The sequence below is a fragment of the Pseudogymnoascus verrucosus genome (genome assembly GCF_001662655.1).
Source record: "Pseudogymnoascus verrucosus strain UAMH 10579 unplaced genomic scaffold scaffold_71, whole genome shotgun sequence".
NCBI lineage: Eukaryota > Fungi > Ascomycota > Leotiomycetes > Thelebolales > Thelebolaceae > Pseudogymnoascus > Pseudogymnoascus verrucosus.
In genome coordinates, this window is record NW_017263722.1 from 117,768 (window position 1) to 143,511 (window position 25,744).

General features: G+C 46.2%; 12 protein-coding genes across 12 annotated transcripts; 6 read left to right on the forward strand and 6 right to left on the reverse strand.

Moving 5' to 3' along the window:
- Positions 1-615: 615 nt before the first annotated feature.
- On the reverse strand, positions 616-2,647 carry VE01_09954 (uncharacterized protein). The gene is made up of 4 exons (XM_059464111.1): positions 2,093-2,647; positions 1,735-2,021; positions 1,556-1,677; positions 616-1,492 (listed from the first exon to the last, which is right to left on the reverse strand). Exons 1-4 carry the CDS (start codon positions 2,508-2,510, stop codon positions 814-816), a joined length of 1,506 nt encoding a protein of 501 aa, XP_059319274.1. The 5' UTR covers positions 2,511-2,647; the 3' UTR covers positions 616-813.
- A 1,330-nt stretch (positions 2,648-3,977) lies between these two features.
- On the reverse strand, positions 3,978-5,855 carry GRE2_2 (methylglyoxal reductase (NADPH-dependent) gre2). The gene is made up of 2 exons (XM_059464112.1): positions 5,377-5,855; positions 3,978-5,325 (listed from the first exon to the last, which is right to left on the reverse strand). Exons 1-2 carry the CDS (start codon positions 5,626-5,628, stop codon positions 4,531-4,533), a joined length of 1,047 nt encoding a protein of 348 aa, XP_059319275.1. The 5' UTR covers positions 5,629-5,855; the 3' UTR covers positions 3,978-4,530.
- A 141-nt stretch (positions 5,856-5,996) lies between these two features.
- Positions 5,997-7,385, forward strand: VE01_09956 (uncharacterized protein). Its single transcript, XM_018279363.2, has 2 exons — positions 5,997-6,565; positions 6,619-7,385. Exons 1-2 carry the CDS (start codon positions 6,077-6,079, stop codon positions 7,255-7,257), a joined length of 1,128 nt encoding a protein of 375 aa, XP_018125735.1. The 5' UTR covers positions 5,997-6,076; the 3' UTR covers positions 7,258-7,385.
- Positions 7,386-8,956: 1,571 nt separating this feature from the next.
- Positions 8,957-9,285, forward strand: VE01_09957 (uncharacterized protein; the record flags this gene model as incomplete). Its single annotated transcript, XM_018279364.1, has 2 exons — positions 8,957-9,099; positions 9,153-9,285. The coding sequence occupies 2 exons, from the start codon at positions 8,957-8,959 to the stop codon at positions 9,283-9,285; spliced, it is 276 nt and encodes a 91-aa protein (XP_018125736.1).
- Positions 9,286-9,590: 305 nt separating this feature from the next.
- On the reverse strand, positions 9,591-11,985 carry VE01_09958 (uncharacterized protein). The gene is made up of 5 exons (XM_018279365.2): positions 11,493-11,985; positions 11,174-11,433; positions 10,839-11,125; positions 10,646-10,767; positions 9,591-10,590 (listed from the first exon to the last, which is right to left on the reverse strand). The coding sequence occupies exons 1-5, from the start codon at positions 11,741-11,743 to the stop codon at positions 9,810-9,812; spliced, it is 1,701 nt and encodes a 566-aa protein (XP_018125740.2). The 5' UTR covers positions 11,744-11,985; the 3' UTR covers positions 9,591-9,809.
- A 1,015-nt stretch (positions 11,986-13,000) lies between these two features.
- VE01_09959 (uncharacterized protein) lies at positions 13,001-14,450 on the reverse strand. The gene is made up of 5 exons (XM_018279366.2): positions 14,194-14,450; positions 14,019-14,126; positions 13,714-13,964; positions 13,528-13,651; positions 13,001-13,470 (listed from the first exon to the last, which is right to left on the reverse strand). Exons 1-5 carry the CDS (start codon positions 14,256-14,258, stop codon positions 13,179-13,181), a joined length of 840 nt encoding a protein of 279 aa, XP_018125741.1. The 5' UTR covers positions 14,259-14,450; the 3' UTR covers positions 13,001-13,178.
- Positions 14,451-15,014: 564 nt separating this feature from the next.
- On the forward strand, positions 15,015-16,954 carry VE01_09960 (uncharacterized protein). Its single transcript, XM_059464113.1, has 5 exons — positions 15,015-15,651; positions 15,706-15,832; positions 15,902-16,025; positions 16,078-16,517; positions 16,609-16,954. The coding sequence occupies exons 1-5, from the start codon at positions 15,511-15,513 to the stop codon at positions 16,920-16,922; spliced, it is 1,146 nt and encodes a 381-aa protein (XP_059319273.1). The 5' UTR covers positions 15,015-15,510; the 3' UTR covers positions 16,923-16,954.
- A 491-nt stretch (positions 16,955-17,445) lies between these two features.
- On the forward strand, positions 17,446-19,749 carry VE01_09961 (uncharacterized protein). The gene is made up of 3 exons (XM_018279368.2): positions 17,446-17,718; positions 17,777-18,050; positions 18,106-19,749. The coding sequence occupies exons 1-3, from the start codon at positions 17,625-17,627 to the stop codon at positions 19,556-19,558; spliced, it is 1,821 nt and encodes a 606-aa protein (XP_018125708.1). The 5' UTR covers positions 17,446-17,624; the 3' UTR covers positions 19,559-19,749.
- An 888-nt stretch (positions 19,750-20,637) lies between these two features.
- On the reverse strand, positions 20,638-21,373 carry VE01_09962 (uncharacterized protein; the record flags this gene model as incomplete). The annotated part of the gene is made up of 3 exons (XM_018279369.1): positions 20,638-20,961; positions 21,016-21,192; positions 21,248-21,373. The coding sequence occupies 3 exons, from the start codon at positions 21,371-21,373 to the stop codon at positions 20,638-20,640; spliced, it is 627 nt and encodes a 208-aa protein (XP_018125711.1).
- Positions 21,374-22,379: 1,006 nt separating this feature from the next.
- On the forward strand, positions 22,380-23,212 carry VE01_09963 (uncharacterized protein). Its single transcript, XM_018279370.2, has 3 exons — positions 22,380-22,615; positions 22,767-22,990; positions 23,049-23,212. The coding sequence occupies exons 1-3, from the start codon at positions 22,435-22,437 to the stop codon at positions 23,061-23,063; spliced, it is 420 nt and encodes a 139-aa protein (XP_018125710.2). The 5' UTR covers positions 22,380-22,434; the 3' UTR covers positions 23,064-23,212.
- On the reverse strand, positions 23,185-24,145 carry VE01_10843 (uncharacterized protein). The gene is made up of 5 exons (XM_059464291.1): positions 23,805-24,145; positions 23,676-23,731; positions 23,436-23,578; positions 23,365-23,379; positions 23,185-23,317 (listed from the first exon to the last, which is right to left on the reverse strand). The coding sequence occupies exons 1-5, from the start codon at positions 23,891-23,893 to the stop codon at positions 23,273-23,275; spliced, it is 348 nt and encodes a 115-aa protein (XP_059320274.1). The 5' UTR covers positions 23,894-24,145; the 3' UTR covers positions 23,185-23,272.
- A 219-nt stretch (positions 24,146-24,364) lies between these two features.
- VE01_10844 (uncharacterized protein) lies at positions 24,365-24,929 on the forward strand. The gene has a single exon (XM_059464292.1). The coding sequence runs from the start codon at positions 24,440-24,442 to the stop codon at positions 24,926-24,928; it is 489 nt and encodes a 162-aa protein (XP_059320275.1). The 5' UTR covers positions 24,365-24,439; the 3' UTR covers position 24,929.
- The last annotated feature ends 815 nt before the right edge of the window (positions 24,930-25,744 follow it).

Here is a 25,744-nt window from a genome sequence, read left to right on the forward strand (position 1 = left end):
CAATTGAAAGGCAGAAGAAAACGGGCGAGATTGTTGATACGTGCCCGAAAACGAAGGTCGATGCGAAACCCACTACAATCAGATCTAATAAGTAGCAGTTGGAGAGCTACTCTGATGTCGTACGATCCTTTGCTTAATCAGAGTTGTCTGTAAGCTTATTTGCAAAGAGTGCAAATATGCTGTATTGCCCAGCCATATTACCACGCATTTTGCAGGAAACCATATAATTTAGAGGTGGATAAGCGTTGCAAGATTGCAGACGAAGTGGCGGAAGTTAATGGGTTAATTACAAACGAGGAGGTTTTACATCGAAGTGAGTTCCTATTCCCAACAGCCACCAGAAAGCCGATTTAAGGATTAGCCGCACCTAAGAGAGGTATGTTGCAATGCATATTTGAGAGCACAAATGGGGCATGCGGGTATATATGTGACACAACAAGCCGGATGAAAGCGCATTGTATTGAAGAGCACAGGTGGGCCAGCACATGCAAGGGAGGACGCCGAAAGAAGCATGTGAAGTTTCCAAACAACGATATACCATGGCGGACGGACGTTAGTTGTCAGCAGTTTTTTAGTTCAGGGAGCATTCGCGAATGGGCATTATTCGTGGTTGGGTCGGAACATATGTAATAGGTTTCTTGCGTTTAGGAAGGTGAGCTTCAGGCTGAACACAACCAACCTTATTTCTTGGCTGGCGGTCAAGCTTTTGTCCAGTTAATCATTTAATCTAGTTATTGTGTCCATTACCAACAACACACTTGTTATGTACAAGCATAAATCACTAGCTACCCACTTACACCAACGCGGATATGTCTAACGCTCTAAGAGAACTCGTCTCTGGCTGCAATTTACTAGCCATGCAAACACGGGCAAAGAGTAATCCAATTGCTCCCAAAAGTCCATGGAGAGACCGATCAATACACGAAGAAGTTGAGAGACAAACCACAGTTGGTCTGCGTGAGCCGCATGATCTGTACTTCCAACAAGCAAACACCATATCAGGGCGCCAGGATAGGGAAACCAGTATCCGAGAAGGTTTGTCGTCTCTAGATGCTGTCTTAGAGTCTGGGCATTCAGCCCCTGAAGCAGCAAGATCGATGGGCCATTGACGGCGCCTCGGCAACAATACATCAGTGTTGCTTTTTCAAGACATTCATATACAGCATCATAACCTTCTATCTGCTTCTTAGACAATCCTTGGGCTATCGAGATCTCCTGTAGAGTAAGGTTACAGCCCGATGTAAAAGTATCAGCGTTATGAGTGGGGTCCTGCTGTCTGAAGCTCGCATCAAATACGTTGGCCAAGTTCCCTAAAATGGTAAACAACCGCAACATGCTGGCTTCGATAGGAACAGCCTGGTTTGATTTGGGTTTTCGCAGTGTAAAAAGTTCATTTCCTATATTAATTAAGAAGTGCGGAGGCCGCTTTGATGGCGTGCGATGAGGCGTTCTAACCTCCTGCTTGCTGTAGACGTAAAGCAGGCACTCGTAGCTACATCAAGTACCTAGTTAGCCTGTGTTCACTATCTCCTAGTACTAGTTCTGAAGGCCTTACACAACACTAAGCTTCCCAATCCATCCTTGCAAGCCATATTGCTGCATTCCTTCCCTCATATCAATCATTCTGGTAAACGCTTTGATGTGGTGCCTCAGTCCTACTATGTTTCCAGTTAAGCACTAAAGAATCAGCCTGTATAATGAAATGAAGTATAGGAATCATTGAGGAAATCGCACCTCGAACCCAGCTAGCGCTACAACCGCTCCTATGGTGCTATCAGATGTCATTCGAGCATTATCATCAAGCTCCGTATTGACTTGTTGTATAGCCTTCCCTCTATGAAAGTATGACACAGCACTCAGGGTTTGGCCACTTAGTAATTCAAGATTGGCAGATGCAATGAACATAGAGGCGTGAAACATGGCCTCGCTGGATTTCAAAGCTGGGAGCCAGCCTGTTCGCAGCGCGTTCTCTTTAGCATCATAGCTATCTCTAACTAGTCCGACTTCTAAACAAGAGATGTCTGTTTGAGTGGCACGCCGTCCATAAGCTTTAAACAGCAACAAAATGGTTGGCCTAGGAAATAACACTTACAGTTTTTAACCAGTTGGTCGAGATACTCCAGGGACGTATTTCTGGCAAACTCATGGGCTACCGTGCTCCGGAGACTAGCTAGATCAGGCACTTCTTCTTGCAGAAACCAACCAGGATAGGGTTGTGTTCGGGACCAATAGGTCGGGGCAGGTGAAGCCTTTCTGGTGCTATTGCCAACGCTGGGGCTGTGCCTTGCTACTGTCTGTACTCCGTAAATAAAGCGAAAAGTCTCTTGCTGAGGCGCAGAAGATTTTGTCGCTTCGGCTTGTGCAGCTTCTACTACTGCCTGATTCTTTCGTCTCTTCGCAGCTCTCCGCCGCGACTGCACGACATGCATCGCATGCGCGCGCACGAGAGTTTGGTTCTTTCGCTGCTGATCCTTTGATCCTTGGACGTTCACAAATTGTAGCTCCGACATTATTTATTTGGGAATGCAGATGGCGGATTAATAGCCTCAAGTATAGAATACGAATATGTCAACTGTGCAGTGCTTGGATTTGCCACGCTCTCGTCGGGAATAGCCACGTGACTTAACTCTTTTTGCCACTAGTGACTTCCTAGAATCATGATGGAATCGTATAATGGTCTCCACTGATAACACTATACTAAGATAGGCTATTGCTGTCGGGACCACTAATAATGAGTATAAGCATGACTCAGCACTAGCCTGATTACATTTTCTAACGCTATTAGGATTGGAGATAACATCGGGTTCCTTCTATTTGACAGTGTCAAGCTAGCACTTGAAAAGAGCCGCTCAACATCAGCTGGCATTGCTGGAATTGACAAAGCATTGATTCTCATCTGACACAAATCGGGGTACTTAGCCTGTTAGACTAGGCCTAGTCACTATTCAATTCAATTAGATCTTCAGCCAATCAACTTCCTAGAGCAGTATCGTACACTCGTCATCTATCGCAGCTTGTGTTTTTGCAATCACATTTGCCATAGCTTTAAGTCGCTGCTTATCAAAGATAGAAACACATTGATCGAAAGAGTTTAAATTTGAAGTTGCCTCCAACGGCGGTATCTCACCAAATGCCGAGCTCCCGTGGGGGTTCAGGTACTTCGCAGCTTGCCAGATGTTGGCGTTGTCTGCGAGAAAGTGTGTAGTTTTCACTCCCAGCCCCGATTCTGGTGCCAGTCGATCAGACTGGCGATTATACCGGCGATGAGTTCTGCCGACGAGACTGTCCCAGGTACTAGAACCTACAGAGTAGTCGTAATAGCTAGATCAATAGAGTATGCGTATTCTCACGATTCAATTGGGACCAGTCGATGCTTTAGCTCTCCTTTCAGACGCCCGATGCTAGCAAGACTCAATTTCTGAGTTCAACAGAAAGTCACTCCAAGTGAGTCTTCTTTTGTTTGCGGATTGCTTCGTGATATTGTTGTGCGGCAGCCTTCGCCTGCCTCTCGAGTTCAGGTACTGCGCGTCCAGCTCGATATTCAGCCCTAGCTTAACTCCTCCACTGTGTATAGAATCGGCGGAGCTAGGTTACGTCCGTTGTTCACCATCACTTTGCGTAGTGTCATGGTTTGGCCTTCGGAATGAGCGCATGAACTGCTTCTAGCACCGCCGTCATCAGTCGATCTTACAGCTGCTGTCAATTGACCCCGACTGGGAGAGTGTGAAGGGTAGGGCTAATCCTCGTTCTTATGTCGTTTCACGGGGAGTTTCTAAAAAGAAATCTCCCTTCAACAACTGGATCCGGGCTTACGTCGTCAAAACTATGTCTCAATTGCTCTATTGTCCGAGCCATGCTCGGTCGTATGTATGGCACACTTCACCACTGATAATGTCATTCTCATTGTTCTGCATGTTCCATTAGATGGCGAAAAGAGAGAACCGTGGCTGTGCAATCATGTCCCATAGTCAAGTGTCCTTCAATATTATGTGCTGACGAATATAACTAGTATTCTTGGCTAGACTACTCCCATCTCTTGGCATGAACACTACAAAATCATCTCTCTCAGGACTCATAATGAAACTTCCTTTCCGGGCGATCTAACTGAAGTTTAATATTATAGAAAGACAGCCAGAAAAGCCAGTTCGTTTCAAACCAGGTTTGAAATAGGCCCTTCTATCTCTACTATATTGCTCGGCTATTAGTAATGCCAACCAGCGGGAGCATCATCACGCCATGGAGTACAGTATGGACATATGTTGGTACAACAGCATTAGACCTGTGGTACTTTTCGTTGCTACATTCAAGTGATATTAAGAATGGTACTTCTAGAGTTTGCCATTTACTTCTATCGGCCTCACCCTGATATCCTAGAGTTTCTCTTAACATTTCTCTTAGAGATCCCACCGTACTTCTCGCTCGCGATCCTCGTCTTAGGTCGATGTGGAGTGGCCAGTAGCCAGTCTCTAGTACTCTGGTCACGGCTGTGCCTGGTGTGCCGAACCTCGCTCGTGTTCTCGTACCGTGTCACTAACCCTTTCTGTTCGCAGCCCATGTCTTCTCCTGCTCAAATAAATCCCGTGCCATGTCCGTGATGGTCTCCCTCAGCGGAGTGAAATTTATACCGAGCTCCTCCCTCGCCCTAGAGTTGTCCAGCAAGATAACTTTCTTTGGCGCAGCGCCTGGTACACCCTCTGGCGTCCGATCACGAACCTCGGGTAGCACTTCCCGTATGATATCCACAATCTGCTGGTATGTGCAAGGCCCGCCAGTGGTGAAATAACGATCGCTCTTATCTGCCTGGTACGCTCTGATATGAGCCTCAGCAACGTCACGGACATTGACAAAGTTGTAGAATATGTCATCTGGGACCTCTTTTTCTGCACCGCTCATCAGACGGTAGACATCAGCCACGGATGCCGGGATTTTAGTGGCAGATTCAAAGGGGATAGCAGATACCCCATACATCCATGGAGGCATTATGGTGGAGATAGAGAAGCTCGGATGGGCGGCTTGCACATACTCCCAAGCGGCCTTTTCTGCAAGTGCCTTCGAAGCACAATAGCATAGCGTACCATCTCCAGCCCTAGCTTCTTCATATGTCGTTGAGCACCAGTCGCGCTCGCTGTATGTATGGTTCGCTCTCGGCAGGTCATTCAGATCAAACATGGCAGCGAACGATGACGTGATGACAACTCTTTTGACTCTGGAGTTGTACTTCGTGATTGCCTTTAAGATCCCAGTGGTCCCATTGATAGACGGGATGAGGAGGTCGCGCTCGTTTTCCTCAACATGAAGTGCAAATGGGGCAGCGGTATGGATGACCTAGAAAGAACTATCAGCGACTTCAAAGATGCTGATTTGGACTGAGCTTACTCCATCAACATCCTTAACGGCCTCATCAAAAGCACTATCGACCGACAGGTCAGGTATGATTACGAAAGTAAGAGAAGCATGATGCTTTACGGAGATTGCACTCTTCACTCTATTTTCTGCTGCCTGGTTTCGTACTGTCGCACGGACGCTAAATCCATATTCAAGTAGTTGCTTCAGGATATGACCCGCCAGGTATCCCGATGCGCCCGTCAAGAGAATAGTTTCCTTCTCAGAGCTTCGAGGAGGGGCCATAGTGAGTAATGTAATAACTTGATAGATGGCCGTTGTGAGCGAAAATAACGCTGAGAGTGAGAAATCTTCATCTAAATATGTAGTCCTCTGCTTCAAGTTCGTTTGTTTGGCACCTTCTCACATGGCTTGTACGTCGCAGCAATTTATTGCTTTTCGCGCTAGTAGAAAGTACACTTTCCATAAAAGGGAGTACACTTGCCATAAATGGAAACTCAGGTAATGTAGAACCATAACCTAATAGGATTTATCTGTGGCCTATAGTAATTGCACAAAACACGATTGCTGTAATATTGTGGTTTTCCTAAGGATACACCGTGTGTCAGCATTCTGACCAAGCAAATAATTATTTCGTAACTTAGTGCATATTCTCAACAGAGTCTGGTAAAAAGTTTCATCATTCCCATTCAATTCCAATTATTTGGCGTAGCAAAATCCACTCTCTTTACCCATGAGTCCAATTCCGTACAATATCATCCAGGAGTGGGAACGACAAGTTCTGTCCATGGACGACCCTTTCATAGCTGGAATCCCGAAGATTGAACTCCACGTCCACATTGAGGGAACTTTAACTCCAGAGCTCCGATGGAAACTTGGCCAACGGAATGGCATTTCTCTCGGATCCAAAAGACTTCGGAAAGACTTCCACTCATTAGAGCAATTGAAACAATCTTACGATTTACTCCGACCTCGCAGCGTCAAAGGAAGTGGTCAAGTTTCTGCTTTTTTCGATGCCTATTACGGTGGAATGGAGGTGTTGAGAGTAGAAGAAGATTTTTACGATCTCGCTATGGATTATTTCCTTAAAGCGGCCGCGATGAAGGTTCGATATTGCGAGCCTTCCTTTGATCCACAAGCCCATACACGCCGAGGGGTCAAATTCGAGACCTTCATGAGAGGGTTCAGGAGAGCGCAAATTGATGCCGACCGAAAGCTCAATGTAAGAAATTCAAATCAGCTTTAGCTTTCCCTTCAGCGCTGACGGGACGTAAGGTCAAGTCGGCATGGATCATGTGTATGCTGCGAGATATGCCTCCACAGGCAGCAATAGAGCATTACGAGGCAGCTTTGCCATACAAAGACATGATTATGGGAGTTGGACTTGATTCAAACGAGTACGATCGGCCACCTTCACTATTTGAAGAACTGTATCTCCGTGCTCGTGCAGATGGATTCAAGCTCACGTGCCATTGTGATGTCACCCAAAAGAATACCCACGAGCATATTCGCCAAGTAGCTGAATCTGTCGGTGGTACTGGAGCTGAAAGATGTGATCATGGCTTAGACGCTGCAGAGTCCCCAGAACTAGTTTCTCTCATCAAGCACAAGGATCTCGGGGTAACACTGTGTCCATGGGCGTATGTGCGACACCATACTGAAGTAGACCTTTTCAAGCATATTCGAACCCTTTTCGATGCAGGTATCAAGGTTAACATTAGCAGTGATAGCCCGGCATATATGGAAAGCAATTGGGTCACTCAAAACCTTCTATTGGTCCGATTAAAGTGCAAGTTTACAAATGATGAGATAGCAAAAGTAGAGAAAAATGGAGTGGAGATCTGCTGGGCGCCCAAGGAGGTGAAGGAGAACATCCTCAGGGAGATAGAGAACTTTTGCAATTCTAGCAGTTAGCAGTCTCGGGGAAATATGCTGTATTTCATATCGAAATCTAAGCTAATATAACGAAGCTGACGTGACTTTGCTTGGGCATTTACTTAGGGAGAAGAGGTGAGGAAAGAGTGTAAAACGGATTTTCTGGGTAACTTACCTATTATCTTCCGAATCTTATCATCGTTCTTCAATTGTGACCAGTATGATGCAGCGAATTTTAAAATAAGAGCTCGTAGAGTCGAGTGAGTTGATGAGGTGGCTGGCGTGTTATCGCATGTAACAGCAATATGTCTGGCGAGTGTTTTTATAGCAATTTTGATTAACCCTCCACCCCAAGAGATGGTTCTTCACCCTCCATGCACCACCGCCGCTCACTTCTAGCATCTAGGAACTAACTCATTAGGTACGCCTGCATGGCTTCGCGGTCAGGTGACAGATACCCTACGCATTGCGCTTCCACCGTGACCGCAGTAATCAGTAATATGATCGATGATGCCTTGCCCCCATCCCGCCCAGCTGTCCAGACTCCTGCGAGAAGTCTGTCATCTTCTGAGGAGAGTCCACATGGATAACCCACCGGACAAACGGGTAATTAAATCCAATCCCTAGAGCGCTTGTCGCCACGATCGCTGGCTGCGCCAGCCTACTAAGCCATTCCGACAGGATCACTATGATGCACCACTCCCACTTCTATGTCCTCTGTGCAGGCTGACAAACAAGCTAATTGTCTAAGTTCTCCCAACACCCGGACTTTATATTTTACATCTACGATATAATACCCATCCGACAGGCTACAGTAGGGAATTACCTCCAGGTTAGGAAAGGTTATTGGTCTCAGGCTACCGCCGACATAGGTAAGTTGTCAGGTGATGGGATACACGTTGCTGCTGCTCAATTCAGGGACAAGGGCAAGATTTCGAACCCTATTGTTCGTACCCTCATTATCAATATGAGGATCATATTGTCTTTTAACCCAGAATCATATGGAGAGAAGATAGGTCTCCAAAACCTCATTTTTGGGAACATTGGTCGTTTATGTATTCCACTCATATGGTTTACACTTAATCCTCAGGATATTGGAAATATATTTTGTGGTAAAACGGGCCAGGGAGGATATTTCGTAGGATGAGATTAGTGCGAGGTAAGACAGAGGGGCTTCAATGAGGTTTGCACTCTTTCCTTCTTCCCACTAAATATGTACAACCTGTCGCACTAATCTACTAAATCAACCACACGTGCTGGCTACAAAATGAGTAGATGGACCATTCTCACTTGTAAATACCCCAAGGAAGTTGTTGGGTGTATGGTACGTCGATTTCGGCTATATTTTTGTGATTGCCAACTGCTTCTAGGGTAAACAGAATGACACACAGAGATGTTGAACGTGAGTATCTCTCAGTCCGGCGGCCGGGGTACGAATCACCGGAGCGGTCAACCAACTGATACATCAAGGATAGCTTCAATCGAGTATACATTGTCTGGCAAAAATCCGGAGCTGGCGATGCATCTGGAGCTGGCGATGCGTGAGTGCTCCACGGGCGATCCAATACTTACGTTAAGATCTAGTTGCCTAGGTCTGAAGTTGCACGTCTTGATAGAGGCCATCTAGAGTCCAACGACGTGTAGATGATGCGTGGGGATGGGGGCAGCAGGAAGATACGTGACGAGTGATTGTTTCCAAGTTAATAGTCTGATGCTTGCAGCTAAGGCAAGCATAGACATGGTAGTCCTCGAGATGGAGGTGGGCGAGCGAGCCGTCGAGACGACAACGGATAGCAATCAGGTTGGGAATGTCGAGAGAGCGGATCAACGGGGTTATGTCACGCCGAGACTCTGGACAGATTCGATGTTTCTCCCACAAATGTGAAGTTGCCTGAGACTTGGAGACTGCCAAAGGATACTGACATGACTTGCAGATCAATGCTAGACCTAGAGGGTCGTACACAAGATTCACAGCAGTCAGCGAAGAATGACCAGCCATTGAAACGGATGATGGAGGATCAAAACATATATATCTCGACAATAGCAGGGGATTACAATTATATGTAGAAGTTTTATATTCATACAGGAAGATACGCGGCACTCATTTGAAGCTTGGACCTTTCTCGCGTATTCTGTCAGAATCTGGACCAGCATTAAGGTCTTTAAGGCGGCTCACCCCCCCCCCCCCCCCTTTCAAATGTTGGAGTTCTGCAGTGAGCCAGTGCTTGCTCAGGGGCCAGGCGACCCAATAGCCAAACCAGCCTCAACCTTTTACTGAAAAAGTCACTTCCCATAAGGGGTAGGAGCCAAATGGTTCTACGAACAGCCATGAGAGCCGAGCGCACAAAGGAATATAAGTCTAATCCTCGTTCCCCCATTAGTTAGAACCAGCGGATCTTTTCGTGGCCTCCCAAAACGCTCCATCACGTGAAATGTCACAAGAACTAACTATTTCAAGTGCAAATTCTGGCATTTTACAACCTTCGACAACAAGGTAGCTTGCTTGAAAATTTAGTCCAGAAAATTTAGTCAAAAATCAGGAAAACATAGGGCTTGATCATGCGTGTCCACTAGCTAGGGCTCTATATTTTTCAAAACTGATTTCTGTTGTCAAACCCTGTGAGGGAGATTTTGAGGGAGACGAACTGAGCGATTTCCACGCGGTGCCAAAATGACTTGCAGAGAACTTCCGACATCTGTTTTGTCCATATCAGGCCTATCAGGCATTCCTCAGCATCCTTCCAACTCTCTAACTTCATTCTGCCCATAATATTGGCCACACGCTCCGCCAGCCACACCTTTTCAGACTCGGTCAAGGAGACTAAAGAACCTATGCAAAGCACCCAGAAGCTAATTCCTAGCGAAGCTTCATCAACAGGGTTCATTAACCCTCCTTTCTCATAATTATCTATCAGCCTCTGCTTCAGGACTCTGAGGACAGCAAATGTTGGTGAAAACTGCCGTAAGGTGTAGTTAATGTAGATCAGTGCGGCGACATAGTATCCTTGACACGTAATATAATTCTGCTGCGTCCCAGGCCACTGATCCTGTTGCCTTAGAAATGATAGTAAACGGCGCTCGAGAGAAGATTTCATTTTACTGAAGCTCATCATTTCTCCCGTGGTGGCACGGCGTCCCCCTTTAAAAGAGTTCATAATAGAAGTCATCGTACGCAGATCATTTAATACCATCATCGGATGATTGTGGAACCACAACGGAAGCACACTGTCAGGAATACCATGCGTTACAGAATCATTTGCTCTTGATCCTCTAACAAAAGACCTAGAAGTAATATATGGGAGCGTCGTAATGCATTGAACTGGCGGAAAACGGGGAATAGAACTGGCTATCGTAGAGGAAAGCGAGTCTTGACTGTGCGTCGTTAACATCTGGTGACTATTACTATCTTCACCTAGGAACTAAATACCAAGAAATGAGCATGTGTAGAACACCATGCATGCCTAATGCTTGTAGGCCACCTTTAAGAGTAACCATCTTCTTCAAGGCGTCCATGTGAAGGTTTAGATCCTTGAGGTTTCCATTTATAATCTGTCTCACAGTGGTATAAATTAGTGTACAGGCCATTTAAATGTTTTAACGCAAATGCATAAGTGACTTACCTCATATATAGCCATTAAAGTCACAGCTCCAATTGTTGAATCGCTTAACCTGTCTGCCGAAGAACTCAAGTTCATGTTGATCAACTGAATAGCCTTACCACGATGCATAAGTGTATCTGAGCTACTGCTCTGGCCATGTAATATATCAAAATGAGCAGCTGCGAAGAAGAGTGTGGCATGAAATAGAGCTTGGTGTGCTATTGCCTCCCTAGCAAATACTATCTTTAGAGGATTTGCACCTTGGTCAGTGCTGACTGAGAGCAACGCTGGTGCAAAAACATCGACAACTTGAGGTTTAATGTCAGTCATGTCAACTGAATAGGAGCAATACTTACAATGTGACAGAAGATAACTGGCCCGATAAGAGCTTGGATTAATGTCCGGAAGCGTGTTGAATGGGTCTATCGACCCAGGCCCAAGTAGTGTCTTGGGACCACTACGGGCGATAGATATCTTGTTTAGCAGATCTAGACATTCAGGCATCTGTTCGGATTTTCCAGATAATTTGTTCAGGGAGGTTCTCGGTATAGGTAGCTTCTCCCGACTGCTTGATGCTTCTCCTGCGTGGCTGAACAGACATTCTGTGTCTGGATAGCTGTCACAAAACAATTTTATAAGCGTTATATATCTAATAAGCACCTAGACATGACGAACCTCACACGATGATTCGTGTCATAGGACGGCCTAAACGGCATCGGTTGACGATGTTTCAATTTGGCTCTCACTCTCCGCTGTACGTGCTTCATAGCATGTGATCGAACAACGTGCTCATTTTGTCTCTTCTGACTATAGCCAGGTTTTGTCACAGTTATGAATTGTAGCTCAGGGTCCTCTTCACGTCCAGATGCCTCGAATCTAACGGGGCCGGAATACATATTGCCTGATTGATTCACGGATTGTCGCATGCGACTCGAGAGTTTCTTGTATGTTAATACGAGCCACGAAATAATAGATGAATGCACTCATTTATTATGATTGTTTGCCCTGGAAGAATAGAGTCGTTGTGAAGGAAATATGCTCTGCCCTGGCTGGTGGCGAACAGAATAGTTTTGTCGCCAAATCGTCATTCGCCAGCTAGAGCGTATTCGGGTATCCACAGTGAGTAAGCAACATGTGGTAAGTTAAGTTAACGTGGTTTAACACCCGAGCGGCGCACCTAAACGAGTCGCGCACTTCCCGTGACCCTGATCACAACTATACTCAATTGTAGCACCACAACAGTCCTAATTAATTGAAACTAATCAGAACCATATACATCAGGTATCTCTTCATCTTTGTCACAAGTTGTTGCATAGTGTGCGGGCTTTCCGCAGTTGATACAGGATCGCGGACCCCGCTCCGTCCTCATCTTCTGACTACTATTCTCCCGCGTTTCCCGGCCTAACTACTCGTCTACATCTTTCTGGGCTATCATATCTTGTCCCTCTTGTGCAATAAGCGGTTATCCAAGTCGTACACGTACCTTTTTAGCTCTCCGGCGTTTGATTAAGGCTGCATTGCATATTACAGTGACTGAACCTGGGCATTCAAGAGCGTAACTGTATGTGCTAATGCTTGTGTTCCCTTTGCAAGCCAATCAACAGCTTGATAAATTGGTGTTAGCGAGCTGCCCCGATGACTGGCAATAAGGCTTTAATAAAAGCTAACTGTGAGACAGCTTCTATTGGTTGTGAGTTGTCAAGGATGTCCAAGGATCGGCAGTTACAAGAATAGGGCTAGTTGGTTTCGGAGCCTGATCCTCCAAATCCTGCCCTGATACTGGTTTCGCCTATACAGGCAAAGAATGCAGCCTTAAATGCAATAAGGAAGTCGACCTTAGTCGCGTGGTTAATGTGTGACTTCATGAAGCCTTCAATCTGACGACCATACGCCCGCTTTAATGGACTAAAGCATCCAACGTCAAGTGGTCGAAGAAGGTGTTATGAAAAGTTGTACTTAGATGCTCTTGCAGAGCTTCTGCTTACTACAGCTATGTATTTAGCTACTATACCAGCTAACTGGTGGGCTCGGCATACCTTTCCATATCCTCGGTATGGTCATGATAACGTACGTCTAACATCTTAGAATCACTTAATAGATCTCGCTATCATGGTCTAGGTGTAGGTTTGGCTAGCAGAATACACGACCGCCATCTGTAAATCGACAGCGGTTAGACGTACACCCTTGTATCTTACAGCTCCGCCGGAACTGTGATGGCATATATTCTTAGATTGTCTTATAAAATTATTTGATATTGTAGCTTCTGCATTGACCGCAAGGCAGTTGTTTGGACAACTGAAAAAGACACCATTTGGAAAGTCAATCCAAATATTCTAGTCACCATGACATAAGCAGGTCCTCTCAGTTATTAGAGGAGGGCTTTCTCGCTAAAAGTGCCACCGGAGGCCAATGATAGATGGCTCCTTTTTTGGTCTCTGCGAACAGATCAAACAACAGTTGCCGACATTCCTTTTCATTTAGAATGGAAAGCTGTCCACCTTTCAATTTCGGTATAGCCTGAAGCAATTCAACGTGGCCGGATAAATATGTATTTGTACACAATGGAACAAGGCTGGGACGAAAAGCGCTAGTTGCGCAGTCGATTACTTCTAAGCCAACTGCCTCTGCATATTTGTCGATTTCTCCTACCCAGCTACCAAAGCACGATTAGTGACTAGGAAACAGTGTTTTCCATTGTTTTCTTACATACTTGAAAATAATATTCGCATCAGTGAAAATTGTCTTAGCTATGCGTTCGAATTCTTCGGCGACGGTGCCGTTGATGAAATTTCGTCCCAGATGCGCCTCTTCCCATTGGATATACCCGCCAGGTTCTGTAGATTGAAGTAATCAGCTATTACATATATCTTAATTGAACTGGGAAAGGAGATTATACTTAGCAGATTCATTGCATGGCGGATCAACAAACTAGGATCGTCACCTTTCACAACGCAGCACCAGAACCGAAGGTGGACCACGTCGTACTTTCCTGCTAGATGAGGGGGTATATCTCCGAAGGCATCAAGTACGTTTAGGCTTATGTTGTCAGCTAAGACAGCTTCCGACGGATACTGGCTACTGGAGATATCATAGCCATCTAGCTGTATTGTCTTTGGCAGATGCTCTGCCAAGTCCAAAAGCCAAAGACTATCTCATAGTCAGATTGGATATCTCTTAAAAATGCAGTCGTAGTATGCATACCCTGTTCCAGTTCCAATTTCTGCGATCTTCATACCCGGACTGATAGGAATCTTAGGATTTAACGTATACCCGTTATGAAGTGTCCACAGGAGATGCTGCGCATCCAATCTAACAAGAACTGCTGTTATTATCCGATTCTTTTTTTAACCGTGTCGCGGGGGTGTCATCTGCGAACCTAACAGAACCATACAAATCCCGGCCGAGGACGTAATCCTCTAATCCTGTCGACGAGTTTTCCATTGCCTCTTTGCTAATTGAGAAGTTTTTTCATATAATATATGTATAAGTTACTCATAACGTAGAAAAATGTATGCCAAAATATATAGTTGCTGGTAAAACCTTTCGTGAAAATTCTCCTCGTGAGCTTATGTCAGATATAAGCTAGGCCGTAGACAATGAATATACGCGCACGCCGTTCGACTTCCATTCTAGTTACGTTTACCTCGAGCCGTTACAGGTGGGACCAGTATACAAATCCATGCCTTCCGATAGCTGTCGGATACGGAAGGTAATAGTGGGTCGAGATCCTAGAAATGTATAGCCGCCTATGCAGAGTACATGGTAAGCAATGTTGATATCACATGCGAGAAGCTAACTGTTTTAGGGCTGTGGGGTTAAAAAAAGAGGCCATTGATAATCATAAAAGAAATACTACTTCAAGTCACCGACAGAGGATACGAGGGTGACTTATCCTAGTCGAGACTCCCAAGTCCCTCTTGGTTCCATTGATGTATTACGCTGGCTTAAACTACTCCAACACTAGACCTATGTCTCTATATATAGCAAGTGTACTCCCTTTTATAGAAAGTGTACTTTCTACTAGGGCTAAATACGACCAACTAGGTCACTGCAAGCACATGCTCGTGAGACCCAGATCAAACATCTAAAGCAGTCCGGTGATGACCCTAGTGGCTACAAGTAGGCGTATGCTTACCAATTTGTACAGTTACATCACTAAGGTCCTGGACTCAAAATTCGCATGAATCAGGGTCTGTACTCTGTATTAGAGTATTATTTTCGTACTCTTAGCTCTTGATATTTATTTTTGCAAGTGGGAGTTATTCTAAGCGAATTATTACATTGCTCGCTATGGCCCTTCCCTTGAACTCTAATGTCCCTTCCATCGATGATTTAACCCCGTCCGGCGGAATTCTACGAACTGTCACCCAAACTATAGGGCCACGGTGGTCCCCTCGCCTAGGGAAGGCCACCCACCAGTCCTAGCAATACCGCTGGGTGTCGTGAGACTCCGGTAGACGCCGGACCTTTTCCTCACATATATATAAGGGAGTTGGAAGTGAGCGGCCACAGTCCGATATAACCGACTACCTTGCTTTATACTTCTGTCCTGTCCACAACTCTCAAACCTAACCCATAAAGAACAAATACTGCTCTCGACCATCATATAAGATTCACTTTCCGCTCTTCTTCTTCCTCCCCTTCTTCTACGTCTTATTCTTTCGCCCACCACACCCAGTCAATTTCCGCCACCATGGACGCCTTCTCTGCTCAAGCCAAGGCCCTCATCAAGACGAACGACGAAGCTGGCCGCAAGAAGATCCTGGACACTCTGCGCGACCTCTGCTACTCACTCGAATCCGCCCAGGACTCGGCCCAGAGAATCATGTACCTCGTACAGCATTCATCCGCTCATAACCCTTTTTGTTCCCTGCTAACACGCGGGTAGCAACTTCAAGTCGCAGCTGTCCGGATCGGTTGTGACCTCAAGCTCTTTAATATCCTCGCGGAGACTCCAACTCCCCTGACCGTGGACAGCCTGTCAAAAACGACTGGTGCAGCGCCAACACTTCTAGGTAAAAGCCTACTGCGGGAAATCTATCTACATTTACACTGGCACAGCGACTGATTAGCGCGCCGCGTAGCCCGCATTCTGCGCTACTTGGCCTCAGTTGGTATTATCAAGGAGACAGATAAGGATACCTTCACTAAGAACAACATCACCCAGACCTTCACAAACCCTGGATTCCAGGGTGGCATTTACCATTAGTGAGTAGAGGTAGCACCTCCCGAACTCCATCTCGTTACTGACCATCTACAGCCATGACAGTATCGGCCCTGCCATAACGGCCCTCCCCGACTTCCTGAAGGAAAATAACTACCAGGATATCACAAGCGTTGTGCATACCCCACTCCAAAAGGCATGGAACACAGATCTCCCCGCCTTCATCTGGGTTCAGACCAAGCCGGAGAACTTTGCCCATTTCAACCAGTTCATGGTTGCTCAGCGCCTGGGCATGCCTACCTGGCTAGATGTCTACCCATATCAGCATAAGGCAGAGAACTTGAAGCCAGAGCAGCCATTCTTTGTCGATCTCGGTGGTGGTCTTGGACACCAGAGCATTGCTCTACGCGAGAAGCTACCTGACTTGCCCAATAGGATCATTCTGCAGGATATCCCTGCGACTCTAGAGCATGCCATCAATCACCCAGGCGTGGAGATCGTAGTGCAGGACTTCTTTCAGACTCAGGTTATAGCAGGTACGATCATTCTCGCAATGCTCTTCTCTCCCACAAACCTTTACGAAAACATGTGGTGGTGCATGAAGCGGCGATGCTCACTCCTCACTAGGTGCAAAAATATACTACATGCGCAACATTATACATGACTACCCCGAGGACAAGGCTATTCTCATCCTGAAGAATATAATTGCAGCCCTGGCAACAGACTCCGTTATCCTGATTGACGACATGGTCATTCCCAACTCTAGTGCCCACTGGCAGGCAACTCAGATCGACCTGGTCATGATGATGTCATTAGCCTCCCTGGAGAGGACCAAAGAGCAGTGGCACGAGCTTCTCGAGAAGGCGGGCTTAAAAATCAACAATATATATACCTACACTGCCAGTCTGCAGGACAGCATCATCGAGTGCGTGCCGGCTTAGATGGAGATAATTTTACATAGATCAAGCTGCGGTTATAATCTGACGCTAGTGGTTCACTGACAAGACAGCGTGATTCCTCGTCCCGTATTCTCACGTCACCTTATTCCCCTGATCTTAGCCCAATTACGCACGCGCAGTGGTACCTGGGAATATGTTTCTGGGGTCGCACCCTGAGCTTGATGCTCGGGCTTGTGGCAAGGACATGTAAATGTAGCACTCGTTGATCCACTTCAAAGGCTAGTTTCCCCTTCTGCCAAGGCATGCGCTTTCAGGGACGCATATATTGTATTTAACGCTAGTGAAAAGAACACTTTCTATAAAGGGAGTAGTACACTATCTGTAAAGGGAGTAGGGCCGAGGATGAAGCTAGCAAGCTAGCAAGGAGTGCAAATGCCTTTCCTGGACTAGTGTAAGGCTAATGCCTCTTAGCATCAGGCTAATATAGTAGCACTATGTCATAATAGGATATTGGTATGAGGCCCGCCACCAAAACTAGCAGGCATGACAAGTTCTGATCTTGTTGCATAGTTGCGTGTTTGCGTGCGAGAATGAAGCGTATTACCGACTCGTGATTAAAATTCGAAATTGAAATACCGGACAGAGTAACGACTATCACTGAACTAACTTCGGAATTTTCAACAGCATACTATAACCAAGAGCTTGACCAATTACTTGGTCATACACACGACTGTGGTGGCTACAATGGCTTCTAGTTCTGTATCAGGCTTTTTCCAAGAGAGGCCCAAGATCTCGAATCAACTGTATGAGGATGTTGCATTAAGTCGAGCATTTAAATGTCAGATCACTTTCGCACACTAAAGTTCCAATAAACAGCTCTTCTAATTGAATCCTAGCATACCTTCCACCACAAATACAGCAATCAGTCTCATCAGATATCTCGCGATTTGCGGAGGTTGTGCTGTCGAAGAGGGTTCTGGATTGGGTGGCGGATGCCGAACGCCATCCGCCAGTTTTAAAATCTTGGGACACCTTTGGCGAGAGGAGAGATGATCTGGTGACAAGCGAAGGCTGGAGGAAACTCCAGGATCTGGGTGTTCAAGAAGGCATTATTGCTATCCCCTACGAGGTTAATGAAGGCCAATATAGCAGGGTTTATCAATTCTTGAAGTCAGTGCCAGCCCTCAGAAACAAGACAGACATCTCATACTGACGCCGACCTTAGGTATCACGTCTTCAGCGGCAGTTCTGCATATGTTATATGCCCCTCAGCCATGACAGACGGAGCAGCTTCTCTTCTGCTGAGGCACCTGAAATCAAATTCTCTTCCCGCTTCTGTCCGGCCCATATTAGATTCTGCTTTCAAGTGTCTCATCTCCCGTGATCCAGCAAAGGCATGGACCTCGGGTCAATGGATGACGGAGCGAAAGGGCGGCAGCGACGTATCTGGAACCGAAACAATAGCCGTAATGGCGGATAGCCCCCTGAAAAATAGCAGAGGTGTCGATGGCTCCGACCTTGGCCCATATAGCATTAGCGGCTTCAAGTGGTTCTCCAGTGCTACAGATTCCAACATGAGCATCCTACTCGCACGGTCCCCTAATGGTAATGTATCTGCCTTCTACGCACCAATGCGCCGCACAGTCCCTTGGACTACCGATGGACAAACCGAACTTAATGGTATACATATACAACGTTTGAAGAGCAAACTTGGGACGCGCGCTGTACCCACCGCCGAATTGGAGCTCAAAGATATGCGAGGGTACCTACTGGGCACTGAAGGTCAAGGAATTAGAGAGATCGCCGTGATGCTGAACATAACGCGCGTACACAATTCTGTCACAGCTCTGGGCTTTTGGGGTCGTGGCCTAGCCATCAGCAAAGCATTTGCACGGGTCCGTAACATCGGAGGCAAGCGCTTGGTGCACATACCTGCGCATGTAATGACGATGGCAGAGCAAGAAGTCGAATACAGAGGCTACATGCAGCTGACCTTCTTCACGGTGTTGTTACTCGGGATTTCTGAACAGGGCTCAAGCAATGCTTCATCCGAGCGAGCACCAGCAATGGCACACGGGTCGCTGGCCAAGATCACTCCTAGCTTCGAGGATGCGCGATTGTTGTTACGGGTTTTGACGCCCGTCATCAAATCTCTGACAGCCAAGGCAGCAATCGCTGGCTTGAGCGAGTGCATGGAATCACTGGGAGGAGTAGGATATCTGGAGAATGATGAGATGCAATTCAATATCGCACGTCTCTTTCGCGACGCATCCGTTCTTAGTATTTGGGAAGGGACGACGGATGTTATGGCTATGGATATGGTGAAGGTTCTGAAAGGGCATAGTGGAGTAGATGTGTTAAAGGTTCTGGAAACTTGGCTGATGGCAGCTGGGGATGCTGCGGCCCACCGTGAGTGGGTAAGATGGGCTGGAAAGGTCAAAAGTGAAGGGCTGGAAGAACTCAAAGTCCAAGGAAGACAGATTATGAGGGAACTAGGAAAGCTCATCGCGGGTGTCTTGCTTCAGGTTGACGCTGAAAGGGATGGAGATGAAGTCGCAAAAGAGGTATCACGGAGATGGATTTGTAAGTCGGTTAACAGAACAAGGGGATCCTGGCAGTCAAGGTGTATGTGGGACAGGAAGATTGTTTTTGGCAGTTCCGACGAGGCAAAACTGTGAGGGTCGCATGAAAACACTTCAAACTCCCTCTGAAAAGTTACCGCATTGCCCCAACCTTCTTACTGACTACCAGTTGGATAGGGAAACCAGGTTTCTTTTGCTGCTTCGACTACAATTTGTCCGAATACTTTAGTTGTATATCTAGGTAGTTAGTAGATAACTCCACCTGAAAAGCAACGTTGGAATTACCGGAACTGACAAATACCCGCCTCGTCTGCTTTCCAGGCTCGCAAAATGGCGATGTCGCCCGTGATAGACTCCTCAGATTGTAAAGCTTACCATTTAAAAATAAAAATTGAAAACCCTCGTCTCCCTCCCCCTTTCCTTTTTCTAACTGTTGCTTTGCCGATCGCTCCGTCCACCGGTCCAAGCCGTACGGATATACCACCAGATTGGAGCAAAGTGTCTTTAAGTCAGGGATATCAGTCTCCATCTTTCGAAATCTACAATTAAATGGAAAAAAAATTGCGGTCATCCTAGGCTACATACTTGGTGGATTGCAAGCTAGAACATGTACATAATAAATGCTGTAGAAGCGATATACGAGAGTAGTAGGGGTATTCGATATGCTCCGAGTTTGCTTGCGTCACGAGGGTGGTTTAATTCACGTTGTATGTTAAACTTACCTTTCAAGAGATCTCGAATAACTATCGTAACTACAAGTGATGAAAGGATCCAGCTACGGTGGTGTGCAAAAGCTTCGGTTCTCGAAGATGCGCATCTTATAGATATGATGTAGAGGAAAGAGATTGATTGCCTTCAGACGGTTGGATGGCGCCGAGTCCTGTTCCGTTCAACTAACTTACAGGTACGACCCGTGTCACCCACCATGCAAGCCTTACCCAAAGCATACTCAACGGACAGTACAGTAAACACCTTATTCTTATTCTGTGCTGCACACTTCACACATCAATATCACAAATCGTACGGCGTATAACAAAAGTAGGGAGGGCTACATGTCTGGTAGTCAATTCCAAACATGTAGCCCCTTAGAAGTCCTCCAACCCCATTGCTCTAATCTTTTCAATCTTCCCCATTCTTCGCACTTTTCCTGTTTAGCCGGTTCAGCCCCCTTCCTCTTACTTTTCGTCTTGTTCGTGCCTATAGCTGAATGTCGAGACGTCGAACGGTAGTGGATCTGAAGTCCTTGTCTGGCACCCCTCCCATTCTCTAATACCAGACCCGGAGTAAGTCGACTCGGGGAATTCACTCGTGTGCTTTGTTCGGAGCGTTGCAAGCTCCTGCTTAGCCGTGGCGTACTCCACTTGGAGCGTCTGGTACGATAGAGTCAGTGCACTGTGTTGCTCTTGCAGCTCCATCAACCCCTCTTCGATCTCCTTCATCCGTTCCGCTTTCCTGGCGCGGAATTTTCGCTGCGAGGCTCGATTCTGAGCCCGTCGGCGCTGGTGGGAGCGTCAGCCAGTCTCTACATTGAAATGACAGCATCTTCTACGTACCAAGTTGACATATGGCGGGAAGAGCTTGTCGCCTGTGCTTTTTTTCCTTCTGCAGACCTGCGTCTCGTAGAGGCCTTCCACATCGAACCCCATCGCTACTGCTGTTACGGGATATTGCACTGGGTACGCATTCCGCAGGAGCGTGCTAACGTGATTGCCATACATATTATCAAACCCCTACCAGAAGCGTTAGCTATATACTGTTTAGTTTTGGCAGATTTTGGGCCTTTACCGTGGCATGTGAGGGCGAGACTGTCGAGAATTCGCTTGATGTGCCATGAAACATCCCACCGCTGATGTCTGCAGGCTTCAGGTAGGACTGAATATTTGTAAAGTCGCTGTCGTACTTAGCCGTCATTTTAGATAGAAGTTCAGGGGAAGGCCGGCTTCAATGCGTGTACGAGACTGTCCCAGCGGCAGAATGCAACTCGTCGACTCTGGACTGGATCGACTCGGCCTTTTACTGCAGACTGATTTTGGAGGGTACAGTAGTCCAAACCTTGCTCTCCTTCCCGTATGAGAGACAGATATAGCTTATAGCTAGGGCTCTTCGGCTTGGAGAGCGTTCGATGGCGGGGGTAATGCCTCTCATGGAGAGGCCGAGACCTTCCGGATACGCGACTCAGCGCTTCGTACAGAACCCGGAAGCCAATCACCGGGCGGTGGTCTTTTAATACAGGAGGCTGGCCCGCCTGCCTAGATCTAGCAGGGTCTTGAAACAAGCCCTCTCAAGGTGTCATCCAACGAGCTCCCGCATCGTTACCAGAAAAGATAAAACTGTTGACCGAGGTAGGTCACTTATTGGGGCATGTCTGCATAAATCGTATTGGATTGATTGATTAAAGAGCATAATAAGGATGCCCATCTTCTGAAGCTATATGGGATTCAGGGGTTACGGCGTAGCATCGCCTAATAAGGAACCAGGGGTTGAGTCTAACAAAAACCGCAAATAAAAAGCTGGCTTGCGGACGTGGATTACATGGTAGAGATAAGCAAGTTGTAGATACGCATAATTGTACCAACGCACTTGCTATAAAGGTGCTTTGGATATCTCTTCGAAATAAGAGGTAGACACTTGTGGAAAGATTGACGCAGCTACTTAAGATTGGAGCGAGAAAGATGGTACGAGGATCAAAGCATTTCCTTGTAGTCCGAAACGGGTTGGTCAAGCATCTGCTTAAGATTATCATGTCCGGGAACGCTAGCCGGATGTAGAATATGCTATCCTTGCAACATTTCTTGTCCGGGGTCACGGTAACAGAGATCAGAATATTATCTGCAGTTATGATTGGTCGTGTGCTTAACGTACTATGAGCTATAAAGGTCTCTGGCACCTTCTTCTACAGTATCCAGCAATTGCCTATTCTGAAAGTTCCGACCTCCAACTTTTATCAGTCGAACAATTGAGCATCAACCAGGATGGCCCATTCGTACAAGTCACAGTACCCAACAAAGGTCGTCGTCGATGAGGAAATCGTGCAGTTTTTCGAGGACTTCTACCGCATATCGGACACGCCAGGTGTGCATGAGGAATATGCCAACTACTTCACCAAAGATGCGACTTTCATCCTAGCCTCAAAATCAATCAAGGGCTATGAGGGTAATTATATTCCCTTACTCCAGGGCGATACTGCTGGCCGTGGTGTAATTTTTTTTCTTTGCAACGCACCAAATATGCATCTACTAGCTGAGTCTTCCGCTAAATTTGTTCATGCAAGCTTTCTTATTGGACACCACCTAACAAGGAGCAGAAATTCTCGCGGCCCGTAAAGCCATGTGGACCGCCGTCGCCTCACGCGCCCACAAGCCGATTAAGGTCTTCCCATTCGGACATGTTTCTACGGAATTCATGCTTTATGGGACCGTGTCCTATGAGATGAAGGACGGGAGGAAGTCAGGCCTTGATTTCTCTGCTCGAGCAAAAATGGTGCAGATCGAGAAGCAGTGGAAAATACAAGATTACCAAGTTTATATGGTGGGTCAAGTTTAGATCAGGAATCAGAGTGAGCCGTATATGACTGATGGGGATACAGGATACAGCAGCATAGCAGCCAAAGTAGAGAACGCTGAGGCGTCTTACTTTAACGATTGTTAAAGGCTGATAGAAGGACACAACAGGACCAATACATGATTAATAATCTAAGGGGGAGATGCTTTGAAATCAATGTTTTCGCCAAGGACTGATAATCATATGCCATAAATCTGTTCCTGTTCTATTTTGTGATGTAAAGATTTGAAGAATACCATACTTAGACCCCTATAGCAGCCCATCTGTCTTTTCTTTTCGGAAAGCAATAGCCAGCTGTTAAATTTTAGCTAAAATTTTGGGTATATGTGAGATAGACGTACTGGAAATATTTGGACCTATCGTTGATGGTTAGCATCGTTGGCCCCGCATAGCAAGAAGTTATATCAAAAACCTTTTCCAAGTTCCACACACCATTATAGTAAATATCCGCTTGGAGCTTTGCAATCACCTCTTCCTTCGTCGTAGCATTTGCAACAAGGCAGCTACCGTTAACCACTTGTCCCTGGCCTTCCTCCGGCGCTTTTAATAGAGCACCTTCCAGCGACAATTACAGTTAGTCGCTATAAAGTACCGCAAGCACTCCTAGGTATGGAGACAAATATGCAGAAATGGGAATGATTGGAGCGCAAACCTCCCATAGTCCAGAATCCAGAAGCGATATGTGGTACCAGTCCCTGCAGATGTGCTCTATGCTCTGATAAGCTCATGTTCGTTTGATAAAGCAGGAGGAGGTAGAAGGACAGATGATAGAGGTGCATACTCTCGCCCAGCTAGTCGCTCCCGCCCCACGTTTTCGTGATCGGAGATTATAACGAGCCAGTCTACTAGCTTTGTTGCATCTGCTGTCATATTGCCTGTTGCTTGGATTTATAGGTGTCAATGGCTGACGATAAGTAGAGTAAATATACAGGAGGTATTATATGATTAGTCTATTCAGAAGGTTTAAATAGAGCGAAGATGAGGTAACGATGGAGAATTAACTTTAGGCGGGTGGATAATCCAAAATATAATTAGTAAGATCCGCACTAGGGGCGAAAGTGTCGGAAGCCACCGTAAATGCCGTAGCAAGCGGTCAAATTACCATGGATGCACATTCATATGCGCCGGCAGAATCCTTGCTTTGTTATACGACGGCAAGTTGTTTGCCACAGTATACGAGCACTTGTGTAAGGGTTGAATCCCTTATTAGGTGGTCTATCCGCCTATCCAAGATTTCCGGTTAAGGGGTGGCACACTGAAACGATCATCTTCGTGACCACCAAAGAATGTCAATTCTACAACGCTTACTTTAACAACACAATTATATATAGAATAACGTATTTCCCGTACGAGTGGCCCACCCGAACGAGTGGCCCACCAAAACACCAAAACGCGTCAATGTGACTATAGTCAACAATGCCACGACCAACACAAGCCAAATCCTCTAATCAAGAGGATAGAATACTATTAGCTATGCAAGCAATTAAACAAGGCCAGTTTCAAAGTGTCCGAGTAGCTGCAGCATCGTACGATATCCCTCGAACAACACTACGTCGACGAATTCAAGGAATGACATCCCGACGCGATTCTACACCTAACTTACAGAAGTTGACTCCGTACGAAGAGTCAGCTCTTGTTCAGTATATCCTCGACCTAGATTCACGTGGATTTCCACCCCGGCCACAAGCTGTACAAGAAATGGCTGACCTTCTACTCTCTGAACGAGGCGAGAGCCCTGTTGGGAAGAACTGGGCTACAGGCTTCATAACGCGTCGTACGGAAATCAAATCAAAGTTTAGTCGGAAGTACGACTATAAACGAGCAAAATGCGAAGATCCTAAGATAATTCAAGAGTGGTTCTCTCTCGTACGAAACACAGTTGCAAAATACGGCATCTTAGAGTAGGATATCTACAACTTTAATGAAGCAGGTTTCGCAATGGGAGTTATTGCTACTGTAAAGGTAGTCACAAGCTCAGAAGCAAAGAGCCGTCCAAAGACTATATAGCCAGGAAATAGAGAGTGGGTGTCAATTATCTAAGGTGTCAATTCGTACGGATGGGCACTCCCGCCGTTTATCATTTTTAAGGCGCAGAATCACCTCTCTGCTTGGTACGAGGACTTAGAATTACCAGACGATTAGGTGATTACACTAAGTGAGAATGGGTGGACTTCAAATTCAATTGGGTACGAGTGGATCTAACACTTCGATCGACATACAAGCACTCGTACGATCGGAACCTATCGCCTTCTTATTCTTGACGGATATGAGAGCCACCTCTCAGCTCAATTTCAGCACTACTGCATAGAACGGAAGATAATCACCCTCTGTATGCCACCACACTCCTCACACATTCTTCAGCCGCTTGACGTAAGCTGCTTTGCTCCACTAAAGCTTTCGTACGGACGTTAGATTAAAACCTTCGTACGGAACAGGCTAAATCACATTACGAAGCTTGAGTTTCTCTCTGCATTTAAAGAGGCATTTAAAGCTACATTTACAGAGCAGAACATTAAGAGCGGGTTCCGAGCTACAGGACTAGTTCCGTACGAGCCACAGAATGTCCTCTCTTACTTGAATCTACACTTGAGGACTCCAACTCCTCCTATAGTTGAGAGTAACAATTGGACTTCAAAGACTCCTCAAACTATAAGGGAGCTTGACTTTCAAACAGAGCACGTTAGGAACCGCATTATACAGCATCAGAATAGCTCTCCTAGC

Bases quoted from the DNA above. Each gene is read 5' to 3' on its own strand.
- VE01_09958 (XM_018279365.2), bottom strand. From the start codon at position 11,743: ATGCGACAATCCGTGAATCAATCAGGCAATATGTATTCCGGCCCCGTT. The intron at 10,768-10,838 runs GTAAGTCACTTA...ACTGTGAGACAG, and splicing joins CTTTAATGGCTATATATGAG to ATTATAAATGGAAACCTCAA. The intron at 10,591-10,645 runs GTATTTAGTTCC...AACGACGCACAG, and splicing joins CTACACATGCTCATTTCTTG to TCAAGACTCGCTTTCCTCTA.
- VE01_09959 (XM_018279366.2), bottom strand. From the start codon at position 14,258: ATGGAAAACTCGTCGACAGGATTAGAGGATTACGTCCTCGGCCGGGAT. The intron at 13,965-14,018 runs GTATGCATACTA...ACTATGAGATAG, and splicing joins GAAATTGGAACTGGAACAGG to TCTTTGGCTTTTGGACTTGG. The intron at 13,471-13,527 runs GTATGTAAGAAA...GTGCTTTGGTAG, and splicing joins GATGCGAATATTATTTTCAA to CTGGGTAGGAGAAATCGACA.
- VE01_09961 (XM_018279368.2), top strand. From the start codon at position 17,625: ATGGCTTCTAGTTCTGTATCAGGCTTTTTCCAAGAGAGGCCCAAGATC. The intron at 17,719-17,776 runs GTCAGATCACTT...ATTGAATCCTAG, and splicing joins ATTAAGTCGAGCATTTAAAT to CATACCTTCCACCACAAATA. The intron at 18,051-18,105 runs GTCAGTGCCAGC...CGCCGACCTTAG, and splicing joins AGGGTTTATCAATTCTTGAA to GTATCACGTCTTCAGCGGCA.
- VE01_09954 (XM_059464111.1), bottom strand. From the start codon at position 2,510: ATGTCGGAGCTACAATTTGTGAACGTCCAAGGATCAAAGGATCAGCAG. The intron at 2,022-2,092 runs GTAAGTGTTATT...CCACTCAAACAG, and splicing joins CGACCAACTGGTTAAAAACT to ACATCTCTTGTTTAGAAGTC. The intron at 1,493-1,555 runs GTAAGGCCTTCA...TACTTGATGTAG, and splicing joins ATTGGGAAGCTTAGTGTTGT to CTACGAGTGCCTGCTTTACG.
- VE01_10843 (XM_059464291.1), bottom strand. From the start codon at position 23,893: ATGACAGCAGATGCAACAAAGCTAGTAGACTGGCTCGTTATAATCTCC. The intron at 23,732-23,804 runs GTATGCACCTCT...ATCAGAGCATAG, and splicing joins GAGCGACTAGCTGGGCGAGA to AGCACATCTGCAGGGACTGG. The intron at 23,579-23,675 runs GTTTGCGCTCCA...TGTCGCTGGAAG, and splicing joins TGGATTCTGGACTATGGGAG to GTGCTCTATTAAAAGCGCCG.
- GRE2_2 (XM_059464112.1), bottom strand. From the start codon at position 5,628: ATGGCCCCTCCTCGAAGCTCTGAGAAGGAAACTATTCTCTTGACGGGC. The intron at 5,326-5,376 runs GTAAGCTCAGTC...AGTTCTTTCTAG, and splicing joins CCGTTAAGGATGTTGATGGA to GTCATCCATACCGCTGCCCC.
- VE01_10844 (XM_059464292.1), top strand. From the start codon at position 24,440: ATGCCACGACCAACACAAGCCAAATCCTCTAATCAAGAGGATAGAATA.
- VE01_09960 (XM_059464113.1), top strand. From the start codon at position 15,511: ATGGACGCCTTCTCTGCTCAAGCCAAGGCCCTCATCAAGACGAACGAC. The intron at 15,652-15,705 runs GTACAGCATTCA...ACACGCGGGTAG, and splicing joins CCCAGAGAATCATGTACCTC to CAACTTCAAGTCGCAGCTGT. The intron at 16,518-16,608 runs GTACGATCATTC...ACTCCTCACTAG, and splicing joins TCAGACTCAGGTTATAGCAG to GTGCAAAAATATACTACATG.
- VE01_09963 (XM_018279370.2), top strand. From the start codon at position 22,435: ATGGCCCATTCGTACAAGTCACAGTACCCAACAAAGGTCGTCGTCGAT. The intron at 22,616-22,766 runs GTAATTATATTC...AACAAGGAGCAG, and splicing joins ATCAATCAAGGGCTATGAGG to AAATTCTCGCGGCCCGTAAA.
- VE01_09956 (XM_018279363.2), top strand. From the start codon at position 6,077: ATGAGTCCAATTCCGTACAATATCATCCAGGAGTGGGAACGACAAGTT. The intron at 6,566-6,618 runs GTAAGAAATTCA...ACGGGACGTAAG, and splicing joins ATGCCGACCGAAAGCTCAAT to GTCAAGTCGGCATGGATCAT.